The sequence below is a fragment of the Maylandia zebra genome, linkage group LG20, assembly GCF_041146795.1.
Source record: "Maylandia zebra isolate NMK-2024a linkage group LG20, Mzebra_GT3a, whole genome shotgun sequence".
NCBI classification, from domain to species: Eukaryota; Metazoa; Chordata; class Actinopteri; order Cichliformes; family Cichlidae; genus Maylandia; species Maylandia zebra.
In genome coordinates, this window is record NC_135186.1 from 28,735,142 (window position 1) to 28,759,625 (window position 24,484).

Consider the following 24,484-nt stretch of genomic DNA (forward strand, 5'->3'; position numbering starts at 1 on the left):
CTGTAATGCCGTTCGGACACTGTATTCCAATAGTAACAGCTCCATAAAGCTTGCCACTGGTACTTCCCCAAGATTCTCTCTAAAGCGTGGAGTGAGGCAGGGTTGCCCCCTATCCGTATATTTATTCCTTCTTTCTGTGCAACTCCTTAATTCGCACATTGAACTCAGTTCTTTAAAAGGCCTGGTCATTGCTAACAGAGAAATACTCATAAGTCAGCTGCCAGACGATACAGCTCTCTTCCTCAGAGACGCCTCGCAAGTTTCAGTGGCCATTAACAATATACAGCCATTCTCTAAAGCCTCCGGACTTTCACTCAACCTGCATAAATGTGAACTTTTACCAGTTAAAAGTTGTTTAGCAACTTCAATTCATGGAATACCTGTAAGAAGCTCTGTAAAATACCTTGGAATTCAAATAATAAAAAATGAGCAATCCAGATGCTCCACAAACTTCATTCCTATTATAGATAAATCCCAAAAAATCTTTAATCATTGGCTACAGCGAGACCTGTCATTGAAGGGTAGAGTTCTGCTATCGAAAGCTGAAGGTATGCTGCCCAGTCACTACATGTTGATAATACAACCTGTAAGTCAATTAACAAATTATTATATAATTTTTTATGGAAAAATAAAACTCACTACTTGCGTAAATCAGTAGCTTTAAATTCATATGATAAAGGAGGTAAAAATTTTATTGATTTCGGTGCTCTTAACAACACCTTTAAAATAAACTGGATTAAAAAGTATTTAAAGAATCCCACTTCTATCTGGAACTTTATCTCACATCATGTGTTCTCTAATTTAGGCGGCCTTAACTTCCTACTGCTCTGCAATTACAGTATTCCAAAAATACCACTGAAACTTTCTCACTTTCATCAACAAATTCTTTTGGCATGGGCCCTGATTTACAAACACAATTTCTCTCCACAAAACTGTTTTATTTGGAATAACTGCAATATTATTTATAAAAATAAAACTCTTTTTTAAAATAACTGGTTTAATAATGGAATAATCTTGGTTAGTCAGTTATATAGAGAAGATGGACTCTTTTATAATTACTCTGAGTTCCCCAGGAGATACAATGTACCGATAACGCCTAAAGAATTCTCAATAGTGTTCGATGCCATCCCATCTGGTCTGTCCATGTTACACAGATGCTCCCACAGTGCTCCACTACAGGTCACTCCCCCGGATGTGTTACATTCTTCTCTTGGCAATGTTTGCTTTTCCTCTCATAAGTCTATAAATACCAAAATAAGATCTCTCTTTCAGGATGCAATGGTCTGTGTTCCATCAGCCATATTTTATTGGGCCAATTTTGTAACAGATATTGAATGGAAAAAAGTTTGGACTTTACCAAGGTTTTTCTTGACAAACAAAATTAAAGAGATTTCCTTTAAGTTGATTCATAGGTTTTACCCTACCAAACAATATTTGTCCAAATTTATGGCTGAAATAAATGTAAATTGTACTTTCTGTCAAGAGCAACCTGAAACAGTTTCTCATCTGTTTTGGTCATGTAAATTTACGTGTAAATTCTGGAAGGATTTCCACAAGTTTATTGCTGACTTTGTTCTCCCTAATCTTCGACTATACTATAAGGATGTTATCTTTGGCTATTATAATTTTAAAGACAAGGACAATGATGCTTTCTTCTTTATAAATTTGGTTTTATTTTTGGCAAAATTTCATATACACAAAAGCAAAGTCCTCGGCAGAAAGCCTGAACTTCTTGTATTAAAAATGGAACTTGCACAATATATAAGGACAATCTCCTCATCAAAAATCACTAAGGCTCTCAAGACTGTTAACATCTATAACCGATTGAAACTGCTAACTTGATTTTGGCTCTTGCAAACTTTTGTTTATTTATGTTCCCCTTAATTTATTTTATTTTTTGTACTCACTTTTGTCTCACTGTCCTTGTCACTCTTTCTGTTCTTCATTGTACTACCACAATGTCATCTTTTATGTGATCCCTGTTTTACTTGACTATATGTCTAAAATGTGATAAAGTTTAAAAAAAAAAGAAAAAAAAAAGGCTGCAAACCCAAAAAACAAACAAACAAATTGGCGCTTGCTGATAGTAACACCATGTGATTCAGCTAATAACACAGGGATTTCATCATTTGTGAAGCAAGGCTGAAAACACTCAGCAATGTGTGCATCCACGACTGGATGTAATACCGGTTGCTTAGCTGTAGCATTTGTAGCTGAGGGCTTCAGCTTCCGGGTAACGAGGAAATGACGTCATTCACGTAGATTACTGATTGGCAGCGCTAACTCGAAATTTCGAGTTACTTTTCTCAAAATTTTGAGTTAATAAATAGAAATTATTATTAGAAACAGCTTGCCCCTGTTCACGTGCAAGCTGGCATGTCGCACTTTTTTTTTCTTTTTTTGCTCTGCGTGTGCTCAAAGTCACAAATTATGCATATGTCAGCGAATATGATGCAAGGAAAACAATGAAAAGAACAAAGTTGGACTGAAGCTCTAGTCTTTTGTTTAGCTTCCTGTCAGCCTTCTTGTTTTCACTTATTAAGGGAGACGGGGAAAGTATGTAATAAAGCAAAATAAGTAAACTTGTAACTTGCATGGTTTCTTTGCTCTCTAGTAACCCATTCTCTTCGTCCTACATATAGTTTTTAGGGATTTTAGGGATCTGTGCAAATATTAATAAAGCACAAGCACCAGCACAACAATCCAGTTGTTTATTTGCAGTTAAATAATCCCCGGCAGCGCCACGGTATAAAGCAAATGTAAACAACCTAAAATGACATAACAAAACATTAAAATAACTTCAGGTAATTACAGAGAAACAGCTCCCCTTAAGGAAAGCAGTAGCGAGCCAAAGCCCGGCAGTGAACTCCTACGCCGGTTCCTTGTTCCTCCCTCATGTTTCCGCAGAGCTTCTGTGGTCGTGCTGGCTGGAAGCCAATCAGCGCATTTCATCAAGGTGATTCATCCGCCTGAGGGGAAATAGCGACTTGCCAGTTTAAGCAAGAGTAACGGTAAACCGCACCAGGACAGCCCTCTCTAAACTTTCCTCCACTAAAGAAAGAAAGAAGAATATTTGTTTAATCTGCTCGTAGTTAGGGGTCGAACACACGCAGCACACTGTCTGTTTAGTGAACTTTGATAAAGTACAGAATGGCTGATACAAGTGCGCACGGCTCTCCCAGCTGCGCGGAGAGGCTGAAAAGCTACGTGAATACCCAGAAAGGGTTCATCCTGGCAGCAGAAATAGTAAGTTTGTTTTCACTGTGATATTTGTGTGCCGCTCTGCTGTGATGATCCACGTTTAACGACTCACAGATATGGCTTTAATATGCTGCGTGTAAAGCTCACTTGTAACTAATCAATAATTTATAGATGATTACGTGGATTTATGTTCTGTATCTATTGATTTTTTAATCACTAATGTGTCATTTTCCCTTTGCTCGGTTTTCTTCTGTTTTGTTATTCACATTTCTCACTCTAGTCTGTCCATATATATCAGAGCGGAAACGAAGCGCCCTACAGGACATGTGCGACTTAGCATATGCTACTTCCGGTGCGAAACTCCTGTAGGGCGCTTCGTTTCCGGTGTGATATTCGTTCCTTGCTGAGGCTTTTCCAAAACAAGTCGACCAATTGGATGAATCAAGGGGCGATTTAGATTTCTCGATTTGTCTTGGGCATTTACGGAATATATATGTAGATGCTGTTCATTGACCTGTCGATATTTTTCCCTGCGCCTCAGAGCAAAACAGAGAAAGGATTCAAATTCTATGTTTCTCAGTATTTGCAAACAGCGGCCCCCCCTACTGCACTTTAGAGTCACACTGCTAGCGATCGATGCAGCGATTCAGTACTGTACTGGCATCGTCGGCAGCCGATCAGGACAATGTGATGTAAAAAAAAAAAAATGCAAACTTGCACTAAAAAATTTGCGAAACAGCAAGGTGAAAGGTGAACCGCGTTATAGCGAGGGACCACTGTAATTTTGAAAGTAAGTCACAACATACTTTTTGTAAGTACTAATGTATAGAAACCCTTACTAGCAATCATTCATTTTTTTTGTGTGGCTTTTTCCCACGGTTTGTTGACATGCTGTGTAGGTGTGTACTTGACTAGCTGATATCAACATAACGGGAAACATCTGGCTTTGACTATTATATACCTGTAGTTTGAATGCTGAACATTTGCCTGTTTAAACCATAAGAACTGTTACTATACAGAGATGTGCTTCTGAATGTGGACGATGTGTCTTCTGATTTTGTAATGCAGTTCTGCTTGTGTTGAGTGATGTAAAATATGGAACGCCAGGACTGCCATAATGAATTAATTAAATACACCATTAAATAATTAATTAAATGTGGCAATAATTAATTAAAATTGGAATTAATTAATTAAAAAAATAGTTATGACACATGTAATTAATTAATTATTGACACATGTAATTAATTAATTATTGACACATTTAATTAATTATTTATGTATTTCACATTTTAATTAATTATTGACACATTTAATTAATTAATTATTGACACATTTAATTAATTATTTATGTATTTCACATTTTAATTAATTATTGACACATTTAATTAATTATTGACACATTTAATTAATTATTTAATGATATATTTATTTATTTCATTTTGGCAGTCCTGGCGCCTGGCTCTCATCATGAAATAATTTCAGCCTCACCCATCAAACTCAGGGGGCGGGGTTAACGCTGCCCATGCAGCTTCTCTAACATTTGATTGGTTGCCGTGCAAAGTAAGTCAAAACAGGCCGATCCTAGATAATCGATTGCTTGTGTAGACTTGGGGCAGCCAGGTATCCCAGAATGCAGATCAAATCACAGGCAGCAATGGTGGTGGTGTAGTTTTAAAATACCCCGTTTTTCTGTCACCAGCTACACTTTTAACAGTGTTTTAGCGGCGAATGTCGCGCCGTATGTCTGGTCAGGTTGTCAACATAGAACATGTTTGCAAAAGTGCTCAGATGTTTTTAGAGATTTCACTACCTCTGCTAACAATTAGCATGCAGAGTGCACCGAGGGGGTTACGTTAACCGGTTTGTTTACATATTCCACTCTCCGTGTTCCACATGTTGCATTCGCAGATTCTCATTTTCACCGAACGATCGTCTCTTTCCGCCTGGTCTTGTGTCTCTGTGCTTCTGTAACATAAAGAACGAGCTGACATTTTTCTCACGAAACCAGCGATCAGCTCAACAGACCCTCAGTTTACCTGCATGCATCCTCCTCCTCATCTGTCAGCTGTTTAACACCTGCTGCTAATTCAAGAAACACGCCTACGTTACCTGGTGATAGTCACAGTTTAACTGGGCAGCCGGTGCTCGATATAAAGCAATGTCAGCGCATTTTTATGCACAAGATAAGTAAATATAGTGTTTTCCCCGAGCGCAGAGCTGCTGAAGCTTGTTTCCTTACAGAGCACATTATAGGCGAACCAGCTTCATCAGCGGCTGATGTCCAATCACCGGCACACAGCTTAGCAGAGTTTTAGCTCTCAGTGGTTAAACGCTGGACTTCATTCACTCAGGTTCTGTCTGTCAGGTCACGTTTACTTCGCTGTTTTATTTACAACTGAGCAAATCGGTTTGGCTGAAGTTAAAGTTACGTTTCATAACTGCATAGTTTCACAGACGTTTAATGGTTCACTGGCACATGTGTTAGACTGAACTATCATCTAAATATCATCTGTTTTTTAATAGTTATTCAACTGTATTCTAAGCACCAGCTGTCTGTTAGAATGTGATTTTTTTTTTTCTCTCTCTGTTGGCAGAGGTATAAAAATGCGCAGGAAAATCTGACGTGCATGGTTTGCCATGCACGTCAGATTTTCCTGCGCATTTTTACCGACGATATTTAGGGAGGAATAAACACACATCAAACATAAATGAACCATTTGCCTGTCTCCATAATTGAGAGCATTTTCTCTTCTTATGTCAACACTCTCTCTCTCATTTTTTTTTTTTTTGCTTTTTCGGTCATGTTATGTTTACCTGTCAAAGGCTTGTTACAAACTATGAAACACATCGTGCAGACTTCTGGATGTTAGAAGAAAACTAATACTGCTCATGAAGGAGACTAAAGGCAGGAAGGTGTCCTTTAAAACTAAACATGTTAATAGGACCTCCCTATTTATATCATAGTTTATGATATAGCACGTGTATTTCAGTAATAGCCTGCTGATTTCAGTGTAGTGGTGAACAGTCGCACAGCTCACGTAGGCGTTATCTGTGATACTCCTTAACTATAATTTATCCAAGTTAACTTCAGTTAACCATTCAGACAGTTCTTTTGCAATGACAAACATAAACACCCATGCTGCCGGTAGGTTTCCTCAGTGCCAGCTGTTAACATTATAGCTGCTTATGCAGTAACCATGGTAACCACGGACTCTGAGCGGCTGGATCGACGGAGGTCAGACAACAATTTTACATGTATGATCTTAAAACAGGACACAGCCACTATACGTGCTGGCCTCATATCAAATGTGAAGGCAGACTGAGTCTATGTTTGACGTTTGTTTATATCTAATCTTCCTTTTCAAACATTTAAACAGCAGCGAGTCTGCAGCTGAGGGAATACAAACTCAAATTGTCGGAACAGGTTTGCTCGTTTCTTGGATTCATTTGGTGATTTATTAAATGTATAACTGTTATTCTAATCTGCTGCCGAGTCTCTTACACTTTTCTTTATGCTGTATATTTTCACGTCACTGGAATAGTTGGAAGTTAGATAGTCAGCTGGGAAACTTTGTGTTAACTCATGGAGCTGAGGATATCGTGGATATCGTGGATATGCTGACCTCGCTGCGTGGTGTACAGAGTGAGGTCAGCATGATTATTCACAATAAAAATATTAGCCGAACATCATGAAGTCTGTATGTGTTTTATAGTGTCGAACAACCTTTGTACAGTTAAAGCCAGCAGTTACTACATGACGGAAACACCAACGTTATCTCTTTTATGTGTTTATACACAGGTCACGCTGATTACTGAACAAAAACCCAAAGATCAGATGTTAAACAGATTTATTTGCTCTCTCGCCTCCTTAAACATGTTTTTAATGTTAGTTATAATTCAGAATTGGCGACTGAAACACGTAGGACACATAAGAACATCAGGAAATAAAACACCGATAAATATAACCTCAGTAAAAGAAGTCAGCGGGGGTTACTACAGCTGTGTACCGGGGCCTGCGCTTTGTCGGTGGGATTGCTTGCGAAGCGAGCGGGTCTATCCCACGCTTTGCCGTGAGACTGGGCAGACATCTCCGAAATCATCGAAGCACTTTTGCAAAGAGGCTGTATCTTGACAAACCGACCAGACACATGAAGATTAAACCACTACATTCTCGGCTAAAAAAATATTAAAACGGTATTTGGTGACACACAAACAGGGTTTTTCAAAGCTCAGTTCTGTTAGCTTCCACATGCCGGTTGTTGTGTGCTAGAAACAATGGCCACCAGGCCAAAGCAATGGTTTTGACTTGATCAGCGTTAGCCCCGCCCCCTGAGTTTGATGGGTGAGGCTGACAGATAAAATTATTTCATGATGAGAGCCAGGCGCCAGGACTGCCAAAATGAAATAAATAAATATATCATCAAATAATTAATTAAATGTGTCAATAATTAATTAAATGTGTCAATAATTAATTAAATGTGTCAATAATTAATTAAAATGTGAAATACATAAATAATTAATTAAATGTGTCAATAATTAATTAATTAAATGTGTCATAACTATTTATTTAATTAATTAATTCCAATTTTAATTAATTATTGTCACATTTAATTAATTATTTAATGGTGTATTTAATTAATTCATTATGGCAGTCCTGGCGTTCCATAGTAAACAACTGATCGATCTAAATGCTTTAAACGTCAAAATTGATCATTAGATTTTTTTTTTTTATGACACAACAGTGGTGAGTTTTCCCACCTTCTGCTCTTTGTAACTTAACGCGATCTTTCCGTGTTTTGGACATGATTTTGGAGTATATCTTCACATTAGCGATTCACCGCAAAGTAAAGCCACCGGAAATGTACAACCATACATCCAGTCTCAAACCAGGAAGTTAGCATTTTCTCGTGCACAGAGTCTGTCACTACCCGATCCGTACCGGAAACCCGATCGGTACCCCGCATGCGCAAATCTTATGTCACTTCCTCTCTTTGCCAACATTGCGACATTCAATATATTTGAATGATACGGTTAGCGCCCAATTAGCTCCTAGCATTTCTCAACAGCTCTGCCTCCTTTTCGACTACCGGGACATTTAAACTATGGATAATCCGTATACAAATGTTTTTCTCCTCAACAGAGAGCGTTCCCTGATTGAACAACAGCGCCGTAAAATAAGAACAATGGTGCCTAATTACAGAGTTAATAATACAGACTTTGTAATATGTCATGTGAAGATTCATCAGCCAGATGAAGTGTTTACTGACAATTGACAGTGATAGCGGACATCATCATCACTATTCCAATCAATCCTCTCCACACAGACAAGCATAAACACACTCGACTATCACTAAATCAAATTTAACACGTTTTGTAATGATGCTAATTCAGTTTGCAATAGGCTTCATTCGCTCGGTCAGCAGGTGGCAGTATCCTCGTACACTGAGGAATAAACTGCCATTAAACGAACAGAAGAAGAAGAAAACATCTGCACATGCGCGGTACGGATCGGGCAGACCCCATTTGTACGGTCCAACTTTGCATATGCGCAGTAAGGATCGGGGAGTTCTAATCCGTAACTATCTTTTTATTTTTTGTTTTTGTCTATATTATATTGAAAGATTTCATTATTGGAAACATTTTAAGAGATTCTTATTATTCTTAACATCTTAACAGATACTCTGACCTGTAACTATCGTAAAACACTTCGACCGGAAGTAGACACCTTCGCGCATGCGGGGTACCGATCAGGTTTCCGGTACGGATTGGGTAGTGACAGAGTCCATTACGAAAGTCAAGGGGTTGTCACATGATTCGTAAGGCATTGTGGGCATTGTAGGCTCAGCCAATCAGAGCCAGCGGATTTCGTTACACAGGCATTTTGCTGTAACACGGGCAGAAATATTGCTGTTCAGCGCCTTCGTAACTTAAATTTTTCGTTAAATGGGATATTCGTAAGTCGGGGTTCCACTGTATGTGCTTTATCAGAGGTTAAGGGATTCCACCTGTCACTGCTGCTCCACTGTTCTTGCTTTTGGCATCAAGGAGCTAAGATGCTGATTATTAAAGGTCACATAGGTTAACTCAGCCCACTCTCTCATGTGCTCACTTATAGGCTGGATATTGTCTGTAGCCAGAGTAGCAAAATGCAACGTATATCACATTATTGGTAGTATAAAGGCTCATAAAAGGATTTTCCATCCCACATTATAGGTTTGCACATCTGGCTCTGGTTAACAGGACTGCATGCACCCTGCAAAGGCAGGAATAGAAGTATAAATGCAAACAACCTACAGCTCCTAAACATAAACTGTCGTAGTGGCAAATTAAAATGACTTCCTGTCTGGGAATACTGTTGTACTTTACTGTCCTTGACCACTATAGAGATTGACAGAACACGTGACTTTCGGGCATTGCATTGTGGGTACAAGTGGCAACAAATTCAAAACACTGCATCAAGCGCTAGCATTTCCAGCACCGGTAATCATTAATTCTGCGGTTTTAATCCCTACTTGAATTTTATTTGCCCCAAAAACAGCAGAACACGGCAGGTCTGTACGAAGACAGACTTAACGAAAAGGCAAAAAGTAAAAAAAGTACAAGGAAAAAATCAAAGGAGTGAAAGGGTTAGACCCATACGAGCATACAGAGTGGAGTAAGGACGTTAGCGTGCTGCCCAGCTTTCATCACGCACATATTTATTATTATATGGTCCTAAGTGTGAGTGCATACACTCACAAAATGTTTAGTAACTTCAGATCCCTGCAACAAGCCCAGGTCCAGTTTACTTTGGTGATTTGGACTATTCCATTTGACAGCTGTTGTTACATTTTTTTCCCTTTGCGTTGGCCTGTACAGGAAATAATCTATTTGTCATTTCAGGTTGTAGTATTACACAACATTTTTACATCTAATAGAAATAAAATAAGTGTTTTGTAATCCATTCAATTTGTTTTTATTTATAACTGGCATTATTGTTTCATTCTATTATAGAATCTTACAAGAAAGAAGCAAAATTGTATTCCATCATGCTTTATTAGCTGCTTCAACAATGCAAAAAAACAAACAAAAAAAAAACCACGCACTACAAAACAACATACTGGAAAACAGTTATTCACCATTTGGGCACATATATGCGTGACTTTTCGTGGCTGTTTTATCAATGCAATGCCATATCGCTTTCTCTCTTAACCAATAAAATCGCACTGTGGTAGCAGCTTTAAACTCGGTATGACCCAGGTTGATAGAGGGTGCCCAGTCTGGATCGTATTCCTGCATTTTGTAGGCTGGTTTTCCTACAAAACACAACGAACATTAGCCCACAAAGCCACAGTGAACAAAGCAGCAAAGCGCATCGAATTCAATTCAAATCAATATAAGACTTATTTGTAACCTACATCAACAATTATGTTATGATAAACGTAATAACTACAACAGAAGACTGGGTGGAAATGCTTGGAGCAGACTAACTTGTGAACTGGAGTGTTCTGGAAAGTTATATTTGGTCTTCGAATGGCTGCAATCCAGGCCATTCGTCGGCTCTTTGTTACTTCAGAAACATGGCTTGAACAATTTCTCTTCCACGACGTAATCCGATAAAAAAACGATCTCTTTACCCGTCGCCTTCCCGTGGCTGTCATTCGACTGGTTTTACCCCGGAAATGACGTCACATCTTCAATCTCTATTTTCACATGAACGCCTTTGTTTGCATTTCACAGCGGTGTGATCTCTTAACACATGAGTCACTTTAAGTTTAAATACTTTGCATAAGTTCTGTATTGTCAGTGGATCAGTATCTAAGTACATTTACTTAAGTACTGTACTTGATGTCATTGCACCTCCACTGCTTTTCTTCTATATGTTGCAATTTACAAACTAAGATTTTTGTTATAGATCTAGTCAGCTGGTGAAATATAACGCAATGTATGAGAATGCAAAACAATCAGCACCACTTGGAGACTCATAATAAATTCCATATGCATAGTAGCCACAAACGATTATTTTGATAGTCGACTAGTCACCGATTATTTTTGCGATTAGTCGACTAATCAGATCATGCATCCATTGGACGTAAAACGTACAGCTTATTGCACTAGCATGCGTCTGCTCTTATATAACTATCACAGCTTTAAGTGTTTAAGGTCTGTGCTAACTAAAAATAAAGACAAGATGATAGTTTATTAAATTTTAATGGAATTTGCAGATTGTTTCGGTGAAGTTTAATAAACTCATTGCTATCTAAAATATAACAGGACACTGGAGTATATTCTCAAGCATCTCACACTTCTGATAATCAGTTGTCTGCTTGACGTTTATTCAGCGGTGTAAAAACTATAACTTTAATCTCAGCCAAACCGATTTACTCAGGAACAAATAAAATACTAAAAAAATCCAAACAATAACATTTTTAAGTTATCTAAGTGACTCCTATATCATGTTTAACCTGAGTAGCAAAAGACAGCGGTGGGTTTGAAAACGATTTGCCGGGAGTCCGGTGTTCTCACGGGCTCTAGTGAGCCTTGCTCCCGGCTAGCTATCGAGCTAGTGGGTAACAGACGTCTCCGAAAACGTCGGAGCACTTTTGAAAATATGTGGTGTCTTGATAAACTGAGCAGATATTTGAGGTTTACACAGCTACATTCTCGCCTGAAAATATGTTAAATGTTTATTTTGTGACCCAGAAAGAGTAATAAGAGTAATATTAAAACTAACTAGCTGCCGCCATTATTGGAAACTGAGCTGGGCTGCGCTATGAATTCTGGGACAGAGCTACCTCTTCTTCGGGGTTTAACGGCAGCTGGCATCCTTGTACATGGAGTGCGGCCATCTTCTGTTTCAGTCTGTTATTACAGGGGGTGGCTGTAGCTCAAGTGGCAGAGCAGGTCAGCCACTAATCAGAAGGTTGGTGGTTCGATCCCAGGCTGCATCCTGGCTGCATGCCAAATATCCTTGGGCAAGATACTAACCCCATGTTTGCCTACTGGTGGTGGTCAGAGGGCCCGGTCCGGCAGCCTCGCCTCTGTCAGTGCGCCCCAGGGCAGCTGTGGCTACAATGTAGCTTGCTATCGCCAGTGTGTGAATGTGTGTGTGAATGGGTGAATGACTGAATGTAGTGTAAAGCGCTTTGGGGTCCTATGGACTATACAAATGCAGGCCATTTACCATTTTACACTCTTAAATATTACTACTTATTCCTGCGTCTTTTGTGATCTTACAAAGCTTCAAATGACGCGTCGACTATTAAATCAGTCGTCGACGATTTTGATAGTCGACGTAATCGTGACTATTCGACTAATCGTGGCAGCCCTAATGCATAGTAATAAGACAACAGTACGGTAGGGCTGCCACAAACGATTATTTTGATAGTCGACTAGTCACCGATTATTTTTGCGATTAGTCGACTAATCAGATCATCATCCATTGGACGTAAAACTACAGCTTATTGCACCAGCAGCATCTGCTCTTACATAACTATCATTAGCTTACAGCTTTAAGTGTTTAAGGTCTGTGCTAACTAAAAATAAAGACAAGATGATAGTTTATTAAATTTTAATGAAATTTGCAGATTGTTTCGGTGAAGTTTAATAAACTCCTTGCTATCTAAAATATAACAGGACACCAGAGTATATTCTGGAGCATCTCACACTTCTGATAATCAGTTGTCTGCTTGACGTTTATTCAGCTGTGTAAAAACTATAACTTTAATCTCAGACAAACTGATTTACTCAGGAACAAATAAAATACAAAAAAAAAAAAGCCAAACAATAACATTTTAAGTTATCTAAGTGACTCATATATATTTAACCTGAGTAGCGAAAGACGGCGGTGGGTTTGAAAACGATTTGCGGGGAGTCCGGTGTTCTCACGGCGCTAGTGAGCCTAGCCCCCGGCTCGCTAACGAGCTAGTGGGTAACAGATGTCTCCGAAAACGTCGGAGCGCTTTTGAAAATATGTGGTGTCCTGATAAACTGAGCAGATATTTGAGGTTTACACAGCTACATTCTCGCCTGAAAATATGTTAAACGTTTATTTTGTGACCCAGAAAGAATAATAAGAGTAACATTAAAACTAACTAGCTGCCGCCATTGTTGGAAACTGAGCTGGGCCGCGCTATGAATTCTGGGACACAGCTGCTCCTTCTTCTTCTTCTTCTTCTTCTTCGGGGTTTAGCGGTAGCTGACATCCTTGTACATGCAATGCTGCCATCTTCTGTTTCAGTCCGTTATTACACTCTTAAATCCTGCCACTTATTCCTGCGTCTTTTGTGATCTTACAAAGCTTCAAACGACGCGTCGACTATTACCGTAAATGTCGGGCTATAAGCCGCTACTTTTTGCACAAGCTTTGAACCCTGCGGCTTTTAGTCAGGTGCGGCTTTTCTATGGATTGTCCGTGATTTTTGTCATATCGTAAGACGATTTGTTTTGTGTGTTCCGCTGTTGTACGGCACTACGTTGCCTGGCGGAAGGATCGGGGTTCAAGAGTGGTATGTTAGTCACATGTCCGTCCGCCAGGCAACGTAGTGCCGTACGAAGTAGCGCGAAAAACAAACTTCAAAGTAGCGCTACGCGTTCAGCGGGTGTCGTGGATGATGAGCGGCGATAAACTTGCAAGTTATGCCCAAAAAGCAAGTTATGCCCAACTCCACCGGTGGATTCTGACAGCGTGGAAAAGTGTGAAAACATCCACGATCACCAACGGATTTTGAAGGGCTGGACTGCTGCATGATGGAGAGGAGGACACCGCCACGGCCCTTCTGAGGGTGTTCGACTCTGACACTGACAATGAGGATTTCTTTGGTTTTGAAAGTGACAACGAAGGAGAGAAGAAGAGTGGATGACGAAGCCATCATGAGCCTGTTTGTATCCGACACTGGAGAAGAGGACTTTGGTGGTTTTAGTGCGTAGGAAGAAGAGAAAGATGGTGGTGAATGACTGACTTTTCTTCTTGTTAAAGCTGTGTCACTGCACCTGAGCCTAAAAGGTAGGCCGAATCTATTGTTCTGGTGTGCTGTAGGTTATTGTTATGTACTACATGTGCAAATATGTACCCATAACTTGTTTTTCAAAATATTAATAAAAGTGATGTCTCCAAACAGCCATCTCTTTCCTGACAATTCCCTTTGTGCATATTCTCTTACATATGATAAGTCAACATTGAAACACCTGCGGCTTTTGGTCAGGTGCGGCTAATGTATGTACAAAACAGGATTTTCCCCTGATTTTAGCTTGTGCGGCTAATATTTAGGTGCGCTTTGTAGTCCGGGAAATACGGTAAATCAGTCGTCGACGATTTTGATAGTCGACGTAATCGTGACTAGTCGACAAATCGTGGCAGCCCTACAGTACGGATTGAGTAATATGATTACAGAAGCTTTGGAATATAGGACTTTTACTTGTAGTTGATTTATGTTTCCTTCAGGCAGAGAATGAATACCTTTTTAAAATGTTTGTCAGCTTCACATTAAGCTCTTGAGTCGAAGTTTTACCACATCACCCTACATGACTCGAGGGAAATGACTTGTGTTAAAACAACCAAACATGTACAAATTGCCAGATATTTGTCTATTGTCTTGTGTAGTCTGGAAGATAAGTGGATCTACTTGAGGCGACTTTTGTTGTGATTTGGCGCTATATAAATAAAATTGAATTTAATTGGATGACAGGGTGGGTGCAGTTTTCTCTGTGGTGGGGTTGGGTGGGCTGTCCCGGGCTCTGTGGGGCCGGGTGGCGCTGCTGAACTGGGCCCCGGTCCGGATGGGCCTAGACATTGAGGGCTATCAGGAGGGGCTATGTGCTTACCTGCTGCTCTCTGACAGGTAGCTCCATGCCCTCCTGAGTTTTAAATGCACCTTAGTGCACACATGCATCAACACTACATATGAGCGGGCGGAGGGAGGTTTGGAGTCTTCACACACCCCCGTTCTCTGTTGCCTGTTGGGGTGGGGGGACTGGGAGGAGTATCTGTGTGTGCCCTCTAGCAGATCATTACTTGAGAAACCTGTTTAAATACAAGCGCGCTCATGCTCACAGGTGTACACACGGGTGCTCACACACACAAACTACACCCTTTTTGGCTCCTACCTCAAAGCACACTGTGCGCTGTCGATCTTACGTGCTGCACAATAATATTCAGTATTTAGTATTTACTGTAAACAGAATAATGATGGCATACACTCAGAAAAATAAAGGTGCCAACTGGATTGGCAATTTAGATTGGCTTTTAGATTTCTGCTGTATGTTTGATTATTATTTAGGGCTGTGCGATATGACCAAAATCTCATATCCCAATATAAGAATTCTATCGTCCGATAACTATATAAATCACAAAAATGTAACATTTTCTGCAAATTCTGTGAATCTCGGGCAGCTCGTCTTGCGGGAAGTGTTTCCAGCTGCGCGTCATGTTGCTGGAGTCGAGTGTTTTAACCGATGCATGAAACTATACATTTTTAGACATAAGTTGTAAAGGCTGCCGTTTTCTTTGAGTATTTATTACACAGCGTGCTGCGGGGAAAAGCCTGTTCTAACGTTTGAGTCTAAGGTTTATTTTTTTAGCACCTGTCGGCTCTTTTTTAATTCTCATCCGTAAATAATCTGCTCTTTCACGTGATTGTTTATTTTGAAAAGTCTCAACAGGATCTTGAGCTTTATTGTGAAAGGTTTATGTGGAACATAAACAAGCGGACACGCAATGCTGTTATCGTCGTTGTTGCTAACCACAACACATAAAAACAGGCGCCTGTCCGTCCGTAGTGGTTATATTAAATATGAGAAAGAGAGAACTTTAATAAATCAATATAGCCACTACAGTGACCATCAAAACGATGAAAAAATATTGTCGTAAACAGTTTATTTTGCGACACCACGAAACAAACGATAGCGTAAAATGAAACGATAGACGTTTTTATATCATCATCCGATATATATCGTTATGTCGAACAGCCCTATTAATAATGTATTTTATGTATTTCTTTTATATTACTATGAAGCACTTTGTGGTTTTTATCCTGTGAAAAGTGCTATATAAATAAATTGATTCATAAGACCCTTATGAAAAGGACACCGAGGGAACAGTTTACCCTGCCCGGGATAGGGTCACCGGGGCCCCGCCCTGGAGCCAGGCCCGGGGAGGGTGCCCGAGGGCGAGCGTCTGGTGGCCGGGCCTTAGTCCATGGGGCCCGGCCGGGCACAGCCCGAAGAGGAGACATGGGCCCATCCTCCCGCAGGCCCACCACCCGCAGGAGGCGCCATAGGGGTCGGGTGCATTGTGTGTCGGGTGGCGGCCAGGAGCGGAGGCCCTGGCGGACTGACCCCCGGCTGCCAAGACTGGCAATAGGGACATGGAATGTCACCTCTCTGGTGGGGAAGGAGCCTGAGTTAGTGCGTGATGTTGAGAGGTACCGGCTAGATATAGTCGGGCTCACCTCTACACATGGCTTGGGCTCTGGAACCAGTCTCCTGGAGAGGGGCTGGACTCTGTCTCAGTCTGGAGTTGCCCCTGGTGAGAGGCGGCGGGCTGGGGTGGGTATCCTAATATCCCCTCGGCTTGCTGCCGGTACGTTGGGGTTTTTCCCGGTGGACGAGAGGGTTTGTTCCCTGCGCCTTAGGGTCGGGGAACGGGTCCTGACTGTCATCTGCGCTTATGCGCCGAGTGGCAGTTCAGAGTACCCAGCCTTCTTAGAGTCCCTGGGGGGGGGGGGGGGGGTGCTGGAGGGTGCTCCACCTGGAGACTCTGTTGTCCTGCTGGGAGACTTCAATGCTCACGTGGGTAACGACAGCGAGACCTGGAGGGGCGTGATTGGGAGGAACGGCCTCCCTGATCTGAACCCGAGCGGTGCTCTGTTATTGGACTTCTGTGCTAACCACAGCTTGGCCATAACGAATACCCTGTTCGAACATAAGAGTGTCCATAAGTGCACGTGGCACCAGGACGCTCTAGGCCGTAGGTCGATGATCGATTTTGTAATCGTATCAGCAGACCTGCGACCATATGTTCTGGACACTCGGGTAAAGAGAGGGGCTGAGCTGTCAACTGATCACCACCTGGTGGTGAGTTGGATCAGGTGGCGGGGGAGGACGCTGGACAGACCTGGTGCACCTAAACGCGTAGTGAGGGTGTGCTGGGAACGTCTAGCAGAGGCCCCAGTCCGCGAGATCTTCAACGCACACCTCCGGCAGAGCTTCAACAGGATTCCGAGGGAGACCGGGGACATTGAGTCCGAATGGACCATGTTCAGCGTCTCCATTGCCGAAGCTGCTGCATTGAGCTGCGGCCGCAAGGTGGTGGGTGCCTGCCGTGGTGGTAATCCCCGAACCAAATGGTGGACACCAGAGGTGAAGGGAGCCACCAGGCTGAAGAAGGAGTCCTATCGGGCTTGGTTAGCCTGTGGGACTCCGGAGGCAGCCGACAGGTATCGACAGGCCAAGCGGAATGCGGCTCAGGCAGTGGCTGAAGCAAAAACTCGGGTGTGGGAGGAGTTCGGAGAGGCCATGGAAAAAGACTTTCGGACTGCCTCGAAGAGATTCTGGCAAACCGTCAGACGTCTCAGGAGGGGAAAGCGGTGCTCTACCTGCACTGTGTATAGTGCTGGCGGAGCGCTGCTGACGTCGACTGAGAAAATTGTCAGGCGGTGGAAGGAATACTTCAAGGACCTCCTTAATCCCACTGACACGTCTTCCGAGGAGGAAGCAGAGTTTGGGGATGAGGGGAATGACCCGCCAATTTCCGGGGGCGAGGTCACTGAGGCAGTTAAACAACTCCTTGGTGGCAGAGCCCCTGGTGTTGATGAGGTCCGCCCCGAGTTCCTGAAGGCTCTGGACGTTGTAGGGCTGTCCTGGTTGACACGCCTCTGCAATGTTGCGTGGAGATCAGGGGCAGTACCTGTGGACTGGCAGACCGGGGTGGTGGTCCCCATCTTTAAGAAAGGGGACCGGAGGGTGTGTTCCAATTACAGGGGGATCACACTCCTCAGCCTCCCTGGGAAAGTCTATGCCAGGGTGCTGGAAAGGAGAGTTCGTCCGTTAGTCGAACCTCGGATACAGGAGGAACAATGCGGTTTTCGTCCTGGTCGCGGAACACTGGACCAGCTCTTTATCCTCTCCAGGATACTTGAGGGGGCATGGGAGTTTGCCCAACCAGTCTACATGTGTTTTGTGGACTTGGAGAAGGCATTCGACCGTGTCCCTCGGGGTGTCCTGTGGGAGGTGTTGCGGGAATATGGGGTGTCTGGCCCATTGCTACGGGCCATTCGATCCCTATACAACCGTTGCAAGAGCTTGGTTCGCATTGCCGGCAATAAGTCGGACTCGTTCCCGGTGGGTGATGGGCTTCGCCAGGGCTGCCCTTTGTCTCCGGTTCTGTTCATAATTTTTATGGACAGGATTTCTAGGCGCAGCCAAGTGGCGGAGGGCTTTCGCTTTGGTGGCCTCAGAATCTCATCTCTGATTTTTGCAGATGATGTGGTTCTGTTGGCTTCATCGGGTGAAGGCCTCCAGCTCGCACTGGAACGGTTCGCAGCCAAGTGTGAAGCAGCGGGAATGAGGATCAGCACCTCCAAATCTGAGGCCATGGTTCTCAGCCGGAAAAGGGTGGAGTGCCCACTCCGGGTCGGGGATGAGTTCCTGCCCCAAGTGGAGGAGTTCAAGTATCTCGGGGTCTTGTTCGCGAGTGATGGGAGAAGGGAGCCGGAGATCGACAGACGGATTGGGGCTGCAGCTGCAGTAATGCGGACGTTGCACCGGTCCGTCGTGGTGAAGAGGGAGCTGAGTGTAAAAGCGAAGCTCTCAATTTACCGGTCGATCTACGTCCCTACCCTCACCTATGGCCACGAGCTGTGGGTAGTGACCGAAAGAACGAGATCGCGGATACAAGCGGCAGAAATGAGCTTCCTCCGAAGGGTGGCTGGCCTCTCCCTTAGAGATAGGGTGAGAAGTTTGGCCATCCGGGAGGGGCTCAGAGTAGAGCAGCTGCTGCTCCACATCGAAAGGAGCCAGCTGAGGTGGTTCGGGCATCTGACAAGGATGCCCCCTGGGCGCCTCCTGGGTGAGGTGTTCCAGGCATGTCCCACCGGGAGGAGGCCCCGGGGCAGACCCAGGACACGCTGGAGAGATTATATCTCTCGGCTGGCCTGGGAACGCCTTGGTATTCCCCCGGACAAGCTGGAGGAGGTGGCTGGGGAGAGGGAGGTCTGGGCCTCTTTGCTTAGGTTGCTGCCCCCGCGACCCGACCCCGGACAAAGCGGATGACGATGGATGGATGGATGGATGGATGGATGGATGATTTTATTCATTTACTGTCCAGCTGGACGTGACAGCTCTATAGACAGATTATTTTCTGTTGCTGTGTGACGCTACAAAAATGTGCAGTCCTATCTCAGAGAAATTGCAGCTGATTTTTATACCTGGAAATTCTAACAGGGTAGAGGAATTTACGCAGTGTGGGTGTTAGTTTCCTGTGAAATTTACACTGATATCAAGTCTTATCTCCTCTTTTCTCTCATCTCTATCTTAGCTTGTCAGTTTTATCGTCATCATCTGCTATGCTTCTTCCTGGTGTGGAGGCTACACTACGGTGCCCATATGTGAGATGACCTTCTCCATGATCTTCTTCGGCATCTTCATGATGGACCTGGACAAGCAGTTCTTAGGGATCAACTGGGTCTGGAGTGTGAGTCCGCACACACATAACTACATGCACACACTCTGACACATTTCTGTGCTAAATTGCATAATGCTTCATCTTTTGCTTCCCTTTGTGCAGGATCTGTTCCGTGCTGCAGTTGGTGCCGTCCTCTACATCATCACCTCTCTGGTCAATCTCATTGGAGGATCTAGGGATGGAGCTTGTATGGCAGGCGCGGTTAGTTAAGCCAGAATGACTCAGCCTGAGTTCTTAGCTGCATACTGAATCCGCTCATATTTATTTCTCTGTTTATCTTGACAACTGATGGCTGTTACCACTGACTAATTTCGGTGCTGCCAGTTATACATGTGAAAACTGAATGCCTGGTGTTTTTGTCACTTTTTTGTGTTCAATATGAAACACTCAGACTTTCTGAAAAAGCAGGCACTCAACATTGAGTAATGTTCATACTGCAATACTTCCTTCCTTTTTGACTACAACTGTAGACTGTGACTTATCACCTTACTTTAGCTCATTCAAAAATTTCTAAGACAAAAAAAATCCAGATATAACACTGAATCCATGTGTCATTTAGTTTGAATGTTAGTTTATTGTTGCCAAAAACAGGACACGGTGATGACCGGAAATCAGTTTCAGACTGATTTCCCAGCCGGGACCAGGGACCCTGAATTTGATAAACCTTTAAAAAGATGGGAGTTAATGTAGTTTTTTGACATATACTACTGGATGTACTGACAACTGTCACTGTATTACTTTGGTCATGAGGTCTGACTGAACATACGGCTGCTCTCACTGAAAACACTCAGTGCAGATTCACAAATCCTCAGATGAACAATGAGCAATTTTGACAAGTCCCTTTGAGTGAGAGAAGTTGATCATGCTCCTAATGACAGATTTTCTGTATGTTAAAGATAAATTTCACATCTCATTTCCCCACCACAACCATCCTCGTGGTATGCTATGTCTACACGTAGTCTTTTGTATTAATCACGTGTTTAGTCCCAAACATGTGCTTTGCAGCTGTATATCAGGCACAAGTCTGTCCCCACATTGGCTTCTTCATGAACCAAAGTGTCTAATAGTGTGAAGAGCACAAAGTCTTCTGGCACTTAACTTTAACAAAATACTGATCATTTATTTAGATTGTATTTGTGTTAGTTGTGATTCTGATTGTCAGTTCTTGCTTCTTAGGTGTTAGGGTTGTTCGCTGGGCTGATATTTGCATACGACACCTACACAATCTTCCTCCAAATCCAAAGTAACAGACAGCACTCAGCAGCTCCAACTGGTGAGAAAAACAGTTTTTGTTAATGCATTCAAAACGCTGTTACGAACTTGTATGTCCGTGTGTTTGTTTGTGCAGGTGCTGTGTTTTTGTCTATGTTAATTTAGCTGTGCCAGGTCCCTGTTCCGATTGGTGCGTGGACTTACTGCCCCGGCGTGATTGGATCCAGCTGGAGGACCCGCCCAATAAAAGGAGGCTGGAGTGCTACAGCGGGAGAGGTCCTCGCATTTCTCCTCATCACCCAGCAGTAGTCCTGTGGTAGCCGCTGGCTGCAGTATACGTGCGAAAATTGTGGAAGTGGAGTGGGTAGGGGTGAGCTGCCGTTTATTTTGATCACCCGTTTTCTCCTGTTTTTGAGTTGGTTAAGGAGGTCAGACTCTGTCTTTATTTTGACTTTATTTTGGTGAGGTCAGGGGTGCGGGATTTGTGTAGGTTTGTTTTGTTTATTGTTTTGGCCTTGGCTCACCCTGAAGTGTTGACACTCCCGTTTTGGTTCTCTTTATTCACCTTGTAAATAAATCACTTCACATCTAACGGATTTGTTGCGTGTGACTGCTTGGGTCTTGGGGAGGGAAGCGAGTGCCTCGCTCATGTTATGGCCTGGCCCTAGACGGGTCGTAACAACGCGTTCTTGGTTTTATTTGATATGTGCAATTTTCTCTAATATCTTGACTGTTTTTGTTTTTAACAGATGGCAGAGTTTAAATGTTCTCACACAGAAATACTTCTGTCAAGAACACAGAAGAACCAAAAGCAGTCATTTGGGCAAAGGTTAACAGAGGAGCGGGTCAGAGAGGAGGATGGACAGTAAAATGAGCAAGTCACAGTTTAATAAATGCTGCTGCATGGCCTGAACAGATGAAATGTATCTTAAAGAATGAAGCCAGAAAAGAAGATGACATAGCCTTAATAAGGGGTGCTGGCATCTGTCTGTATGTCTACTCCATGAGGGATTCCCCTCTCAAACTTTTATTCCAACCAGAGTAAAACGGGAAAGATTATGAAAGAGCGACCTAGCACTCACAGAATCCTCAACCGATGCTTCTGAGATAATTCCATAACAGCAAAGACGCTGGTAAAGTGTAACCTCCCGGGGGATAAAAAGCTTTTTAAAGCATTATTTTGGGGGCAGCAAACTCATAAAGCACTCTTTTTTTCCAGGTGTCCCCTTAATCACTGAAATAAGAGTTCATTTTCATAATCCTTTAAAATATCTCCCCATATAAGTGCCCAATGGTCTTATCAAGATGCCAAATGGCCAGACTTCCTTCTAGGAGGACTTTGGATGACGTCATCATGCAACTTGTCTAATACACCTGTCTACTGTTAATGGACTGCTGTAGTAAATAGTAACTGTGTTATTTGGGCTTCAGAAGCAACTGACACAGAGGTGGTGCTTTTTGAATCGTTTAATATTATAAATGTCTTCTTGGGGGACTTTTTTTGTACTTTCTCAGCTGGTTACACCTTTGCTTTTCTGTTATTTAACCCTCTGAAAGCAGGCGTTGCAGATTTGCAACAAGTAAAAGCTAACAACCTGATTAACCCACATACATATTTTATGAGGATTTTTTACTGAGAAGTACCACTGCAGGTATTCTTTTGTGCATTAGCAACAAAAACTTAATTTGAGCCTGAGAGGGTTAATAGTGTTCTGTGTGTTTTACAGTGCCTTAAAAGTCTCATTCAGAGTAACCAGTTCCCTCACCTTCTTCCGTTTCATCTTTTGTTTCTAAGTACTAAAACATTTGCTGATTAATAAAAATGAAATCAATCTTTGGCCGTTTTCCTTCGAGAGTTTTGGAATTTAGGACCCATAGACAGCCCATTAACTAAACAACCACACTTTTATTATTTAAAATTACATCATGCCTACAGCTCTTGGATTCTTGCTCCGGTTATGCATTTTTCTTACATTTATAACACATTTTTAAGGTGGTACAATATTTTTCTGTAGACATTTTATACTGCTCAGTAGCACAGTCCATTTTTTGAACATGCTATGTTAACATTAGGATATGTACTGCGAGTGTTTCCTCAACCCCTTTGGTGTTTTTGCTTTTTTTTAAATTTCATTTTAATATGCTTTACAAAAGTCTGTAATTTAAAAGTTCAAAGGGAAACAAAAGCCATTTTACCACAAAGAAGATCAGTTTTCTGGCTTGCTCTGTACACTCATGTGTCCTGCTAAATTATCTTAAAGTGCTTCATTTACAAGTGTATACAGTCATGGTAAAAAGTACACTATCTGTTCAAAGGTATTGCATATCAGGACACCTGGTCCTTGTCAGGTCTATAAAAATTGGGTAAATACAGCACGAGATAAACAAAAAGATGACGTGATATATACAGAAGCAATCCTGAGAAAAACTAAATACGCTCCCATGATTCAGTCATGGAATGACCTTTACTAGCAATAACTTGACGTAATCATTTTCACGAGATAAACAAAAAGACAACCTGAAATTATTCGAGAGCTAAATTTTTAAAGGATAAAATACAGTTTCAAAGCAAAGGAATTCAATGTCAAAATATAAAATTCAATTTAGTGATGATCATTTTCAAACCAATAAATTGAATTTCAAATTAGACTAATTCAAATTCAGTTTTTAAAAGCATTTATTCAAGTTACAATTCAGAATTCAGCAGAAATTAGGTTTTATTTTCGGAAGTATAGGTAAAAGGAAAAGACAGCGGCCGACAGCGCTGTAAAAAAAACCGTAGACTTGTGCGCAACAAGCAAGCGAATAATGAAGAGAACAGATTTTTAGACGGGGAACTTTTCTTGAAGTATACTGAGAGAGAGAGAGAGAGATGTCCATGAAGTGTGATTTTATCGTGGTGGAGGCAAAACAGCAAAAGTCAGAGGTATTTCATGACGATGTCAAATTCAAATTTGACAAATAAAATTTGAATTTGACGATGTTTATGTGAAGCGTAGTTTGGATCTTCTTTTGCTGCTGGTTCAGTCATATTGTTTGTCTAGCGCAAAAAAGACGTAAACACAAAGCAGGGACCCGCCGAAACATCAGAATCAGCGAGCTGTCGGCTTTGAGCCCCGTCAGGTGAGAAAGGCCACTTTGTGCAGAATCCGTGTTCCTGCTCTCATTTACTGTTTTAGCTGTTTGGTGGTTGTTGAAATTGTGTGCGGTTTAACCTGAGATTCTGGCATTTCCGGCAAAATTAATTTATATAAAAAAAAATCGATTCAGGATTTTAATTGATATCACGTTATCCAAGCTAGAATCGATTTAAATCAATAACCAAAACACGCCCCTACTACTAACCACAAAACAAGTTTTCCCATTTCTCATAATACCATCTGCATCAAGACTCCACACAAGGCTGAAAAT

At 42.1% G+C, this 24,484-nt stretch overlaps 1 protein-coding gene across 2 annotated transcripts; it reads left to right on the forward strand.

Moving 5' to 3' along the window:
* The first annotated feature begins 2,733 nt into the window (after positions 1 to 2,733).
* LOC101473390 (proteolipid protein 2) lies at positions 2,734 to 22,905 on the forward strand. Of its 2 annotated transcripts, none has more exons than XM_024806514.2 (5): positions 2,734 to 3,246; positions 19,715 to 19,870; positions 19,964 to 20,062; positions 21,038 to 21,134; positions 21,210 to 21,794. In XM_024806514.2, the coding sequence occupies exons 1-5, from the start codon at positions 3,151 to 3,153 to the stop codon at positions 21,236 to 21,238; spliced, it is 477 nt and encodes a 158-aa protein (XP_024662282.2). In that variant the 5' UTR covers positions 2,734 to 3,150; the 3' UTR covers positions 21,239 to 21,794. The 2 variants fall into 2 exon arrangements, with proteins under 2 accessions (XP_024662282.2, XP_024662283.2); XM_024806515.2 differs by lacking the exon at positions 21,210 to 21,794 and adding an exon at positions 21,823 to 22,905 and having other exon boundaries at positions 2,742 to 3,246.
* Positions 22,906 to 24,484: the final 1,579 nt, after the last annotated feature.

Excerpts from the sequence above, each read along its gene's own strand:
- LOC101473390 (XM_024806514.2), top strand. The coding sequence starts at position 3,151 with ATGGCTGATACAAGTGCGCACGGCTCTCCCAGCTGCGCGGAGAGGCTG. Across the intron at positions 19,871-19,963 it reads GGATCAACTGGGTCTGGAGT|GATCTGTTCCGTGCTGCAGT; the intron begins GTGAGTCCGCAC and ends CCCTTTGTGCAG. Across the intron at positions 21,135-21,209 it reads GCACTCAGCAGCTCCAACTG|GTGCTGTGTTTTTGTCTATG; the intron begins GTGAGAAAAACA and ends TTGTTTGTGCAG.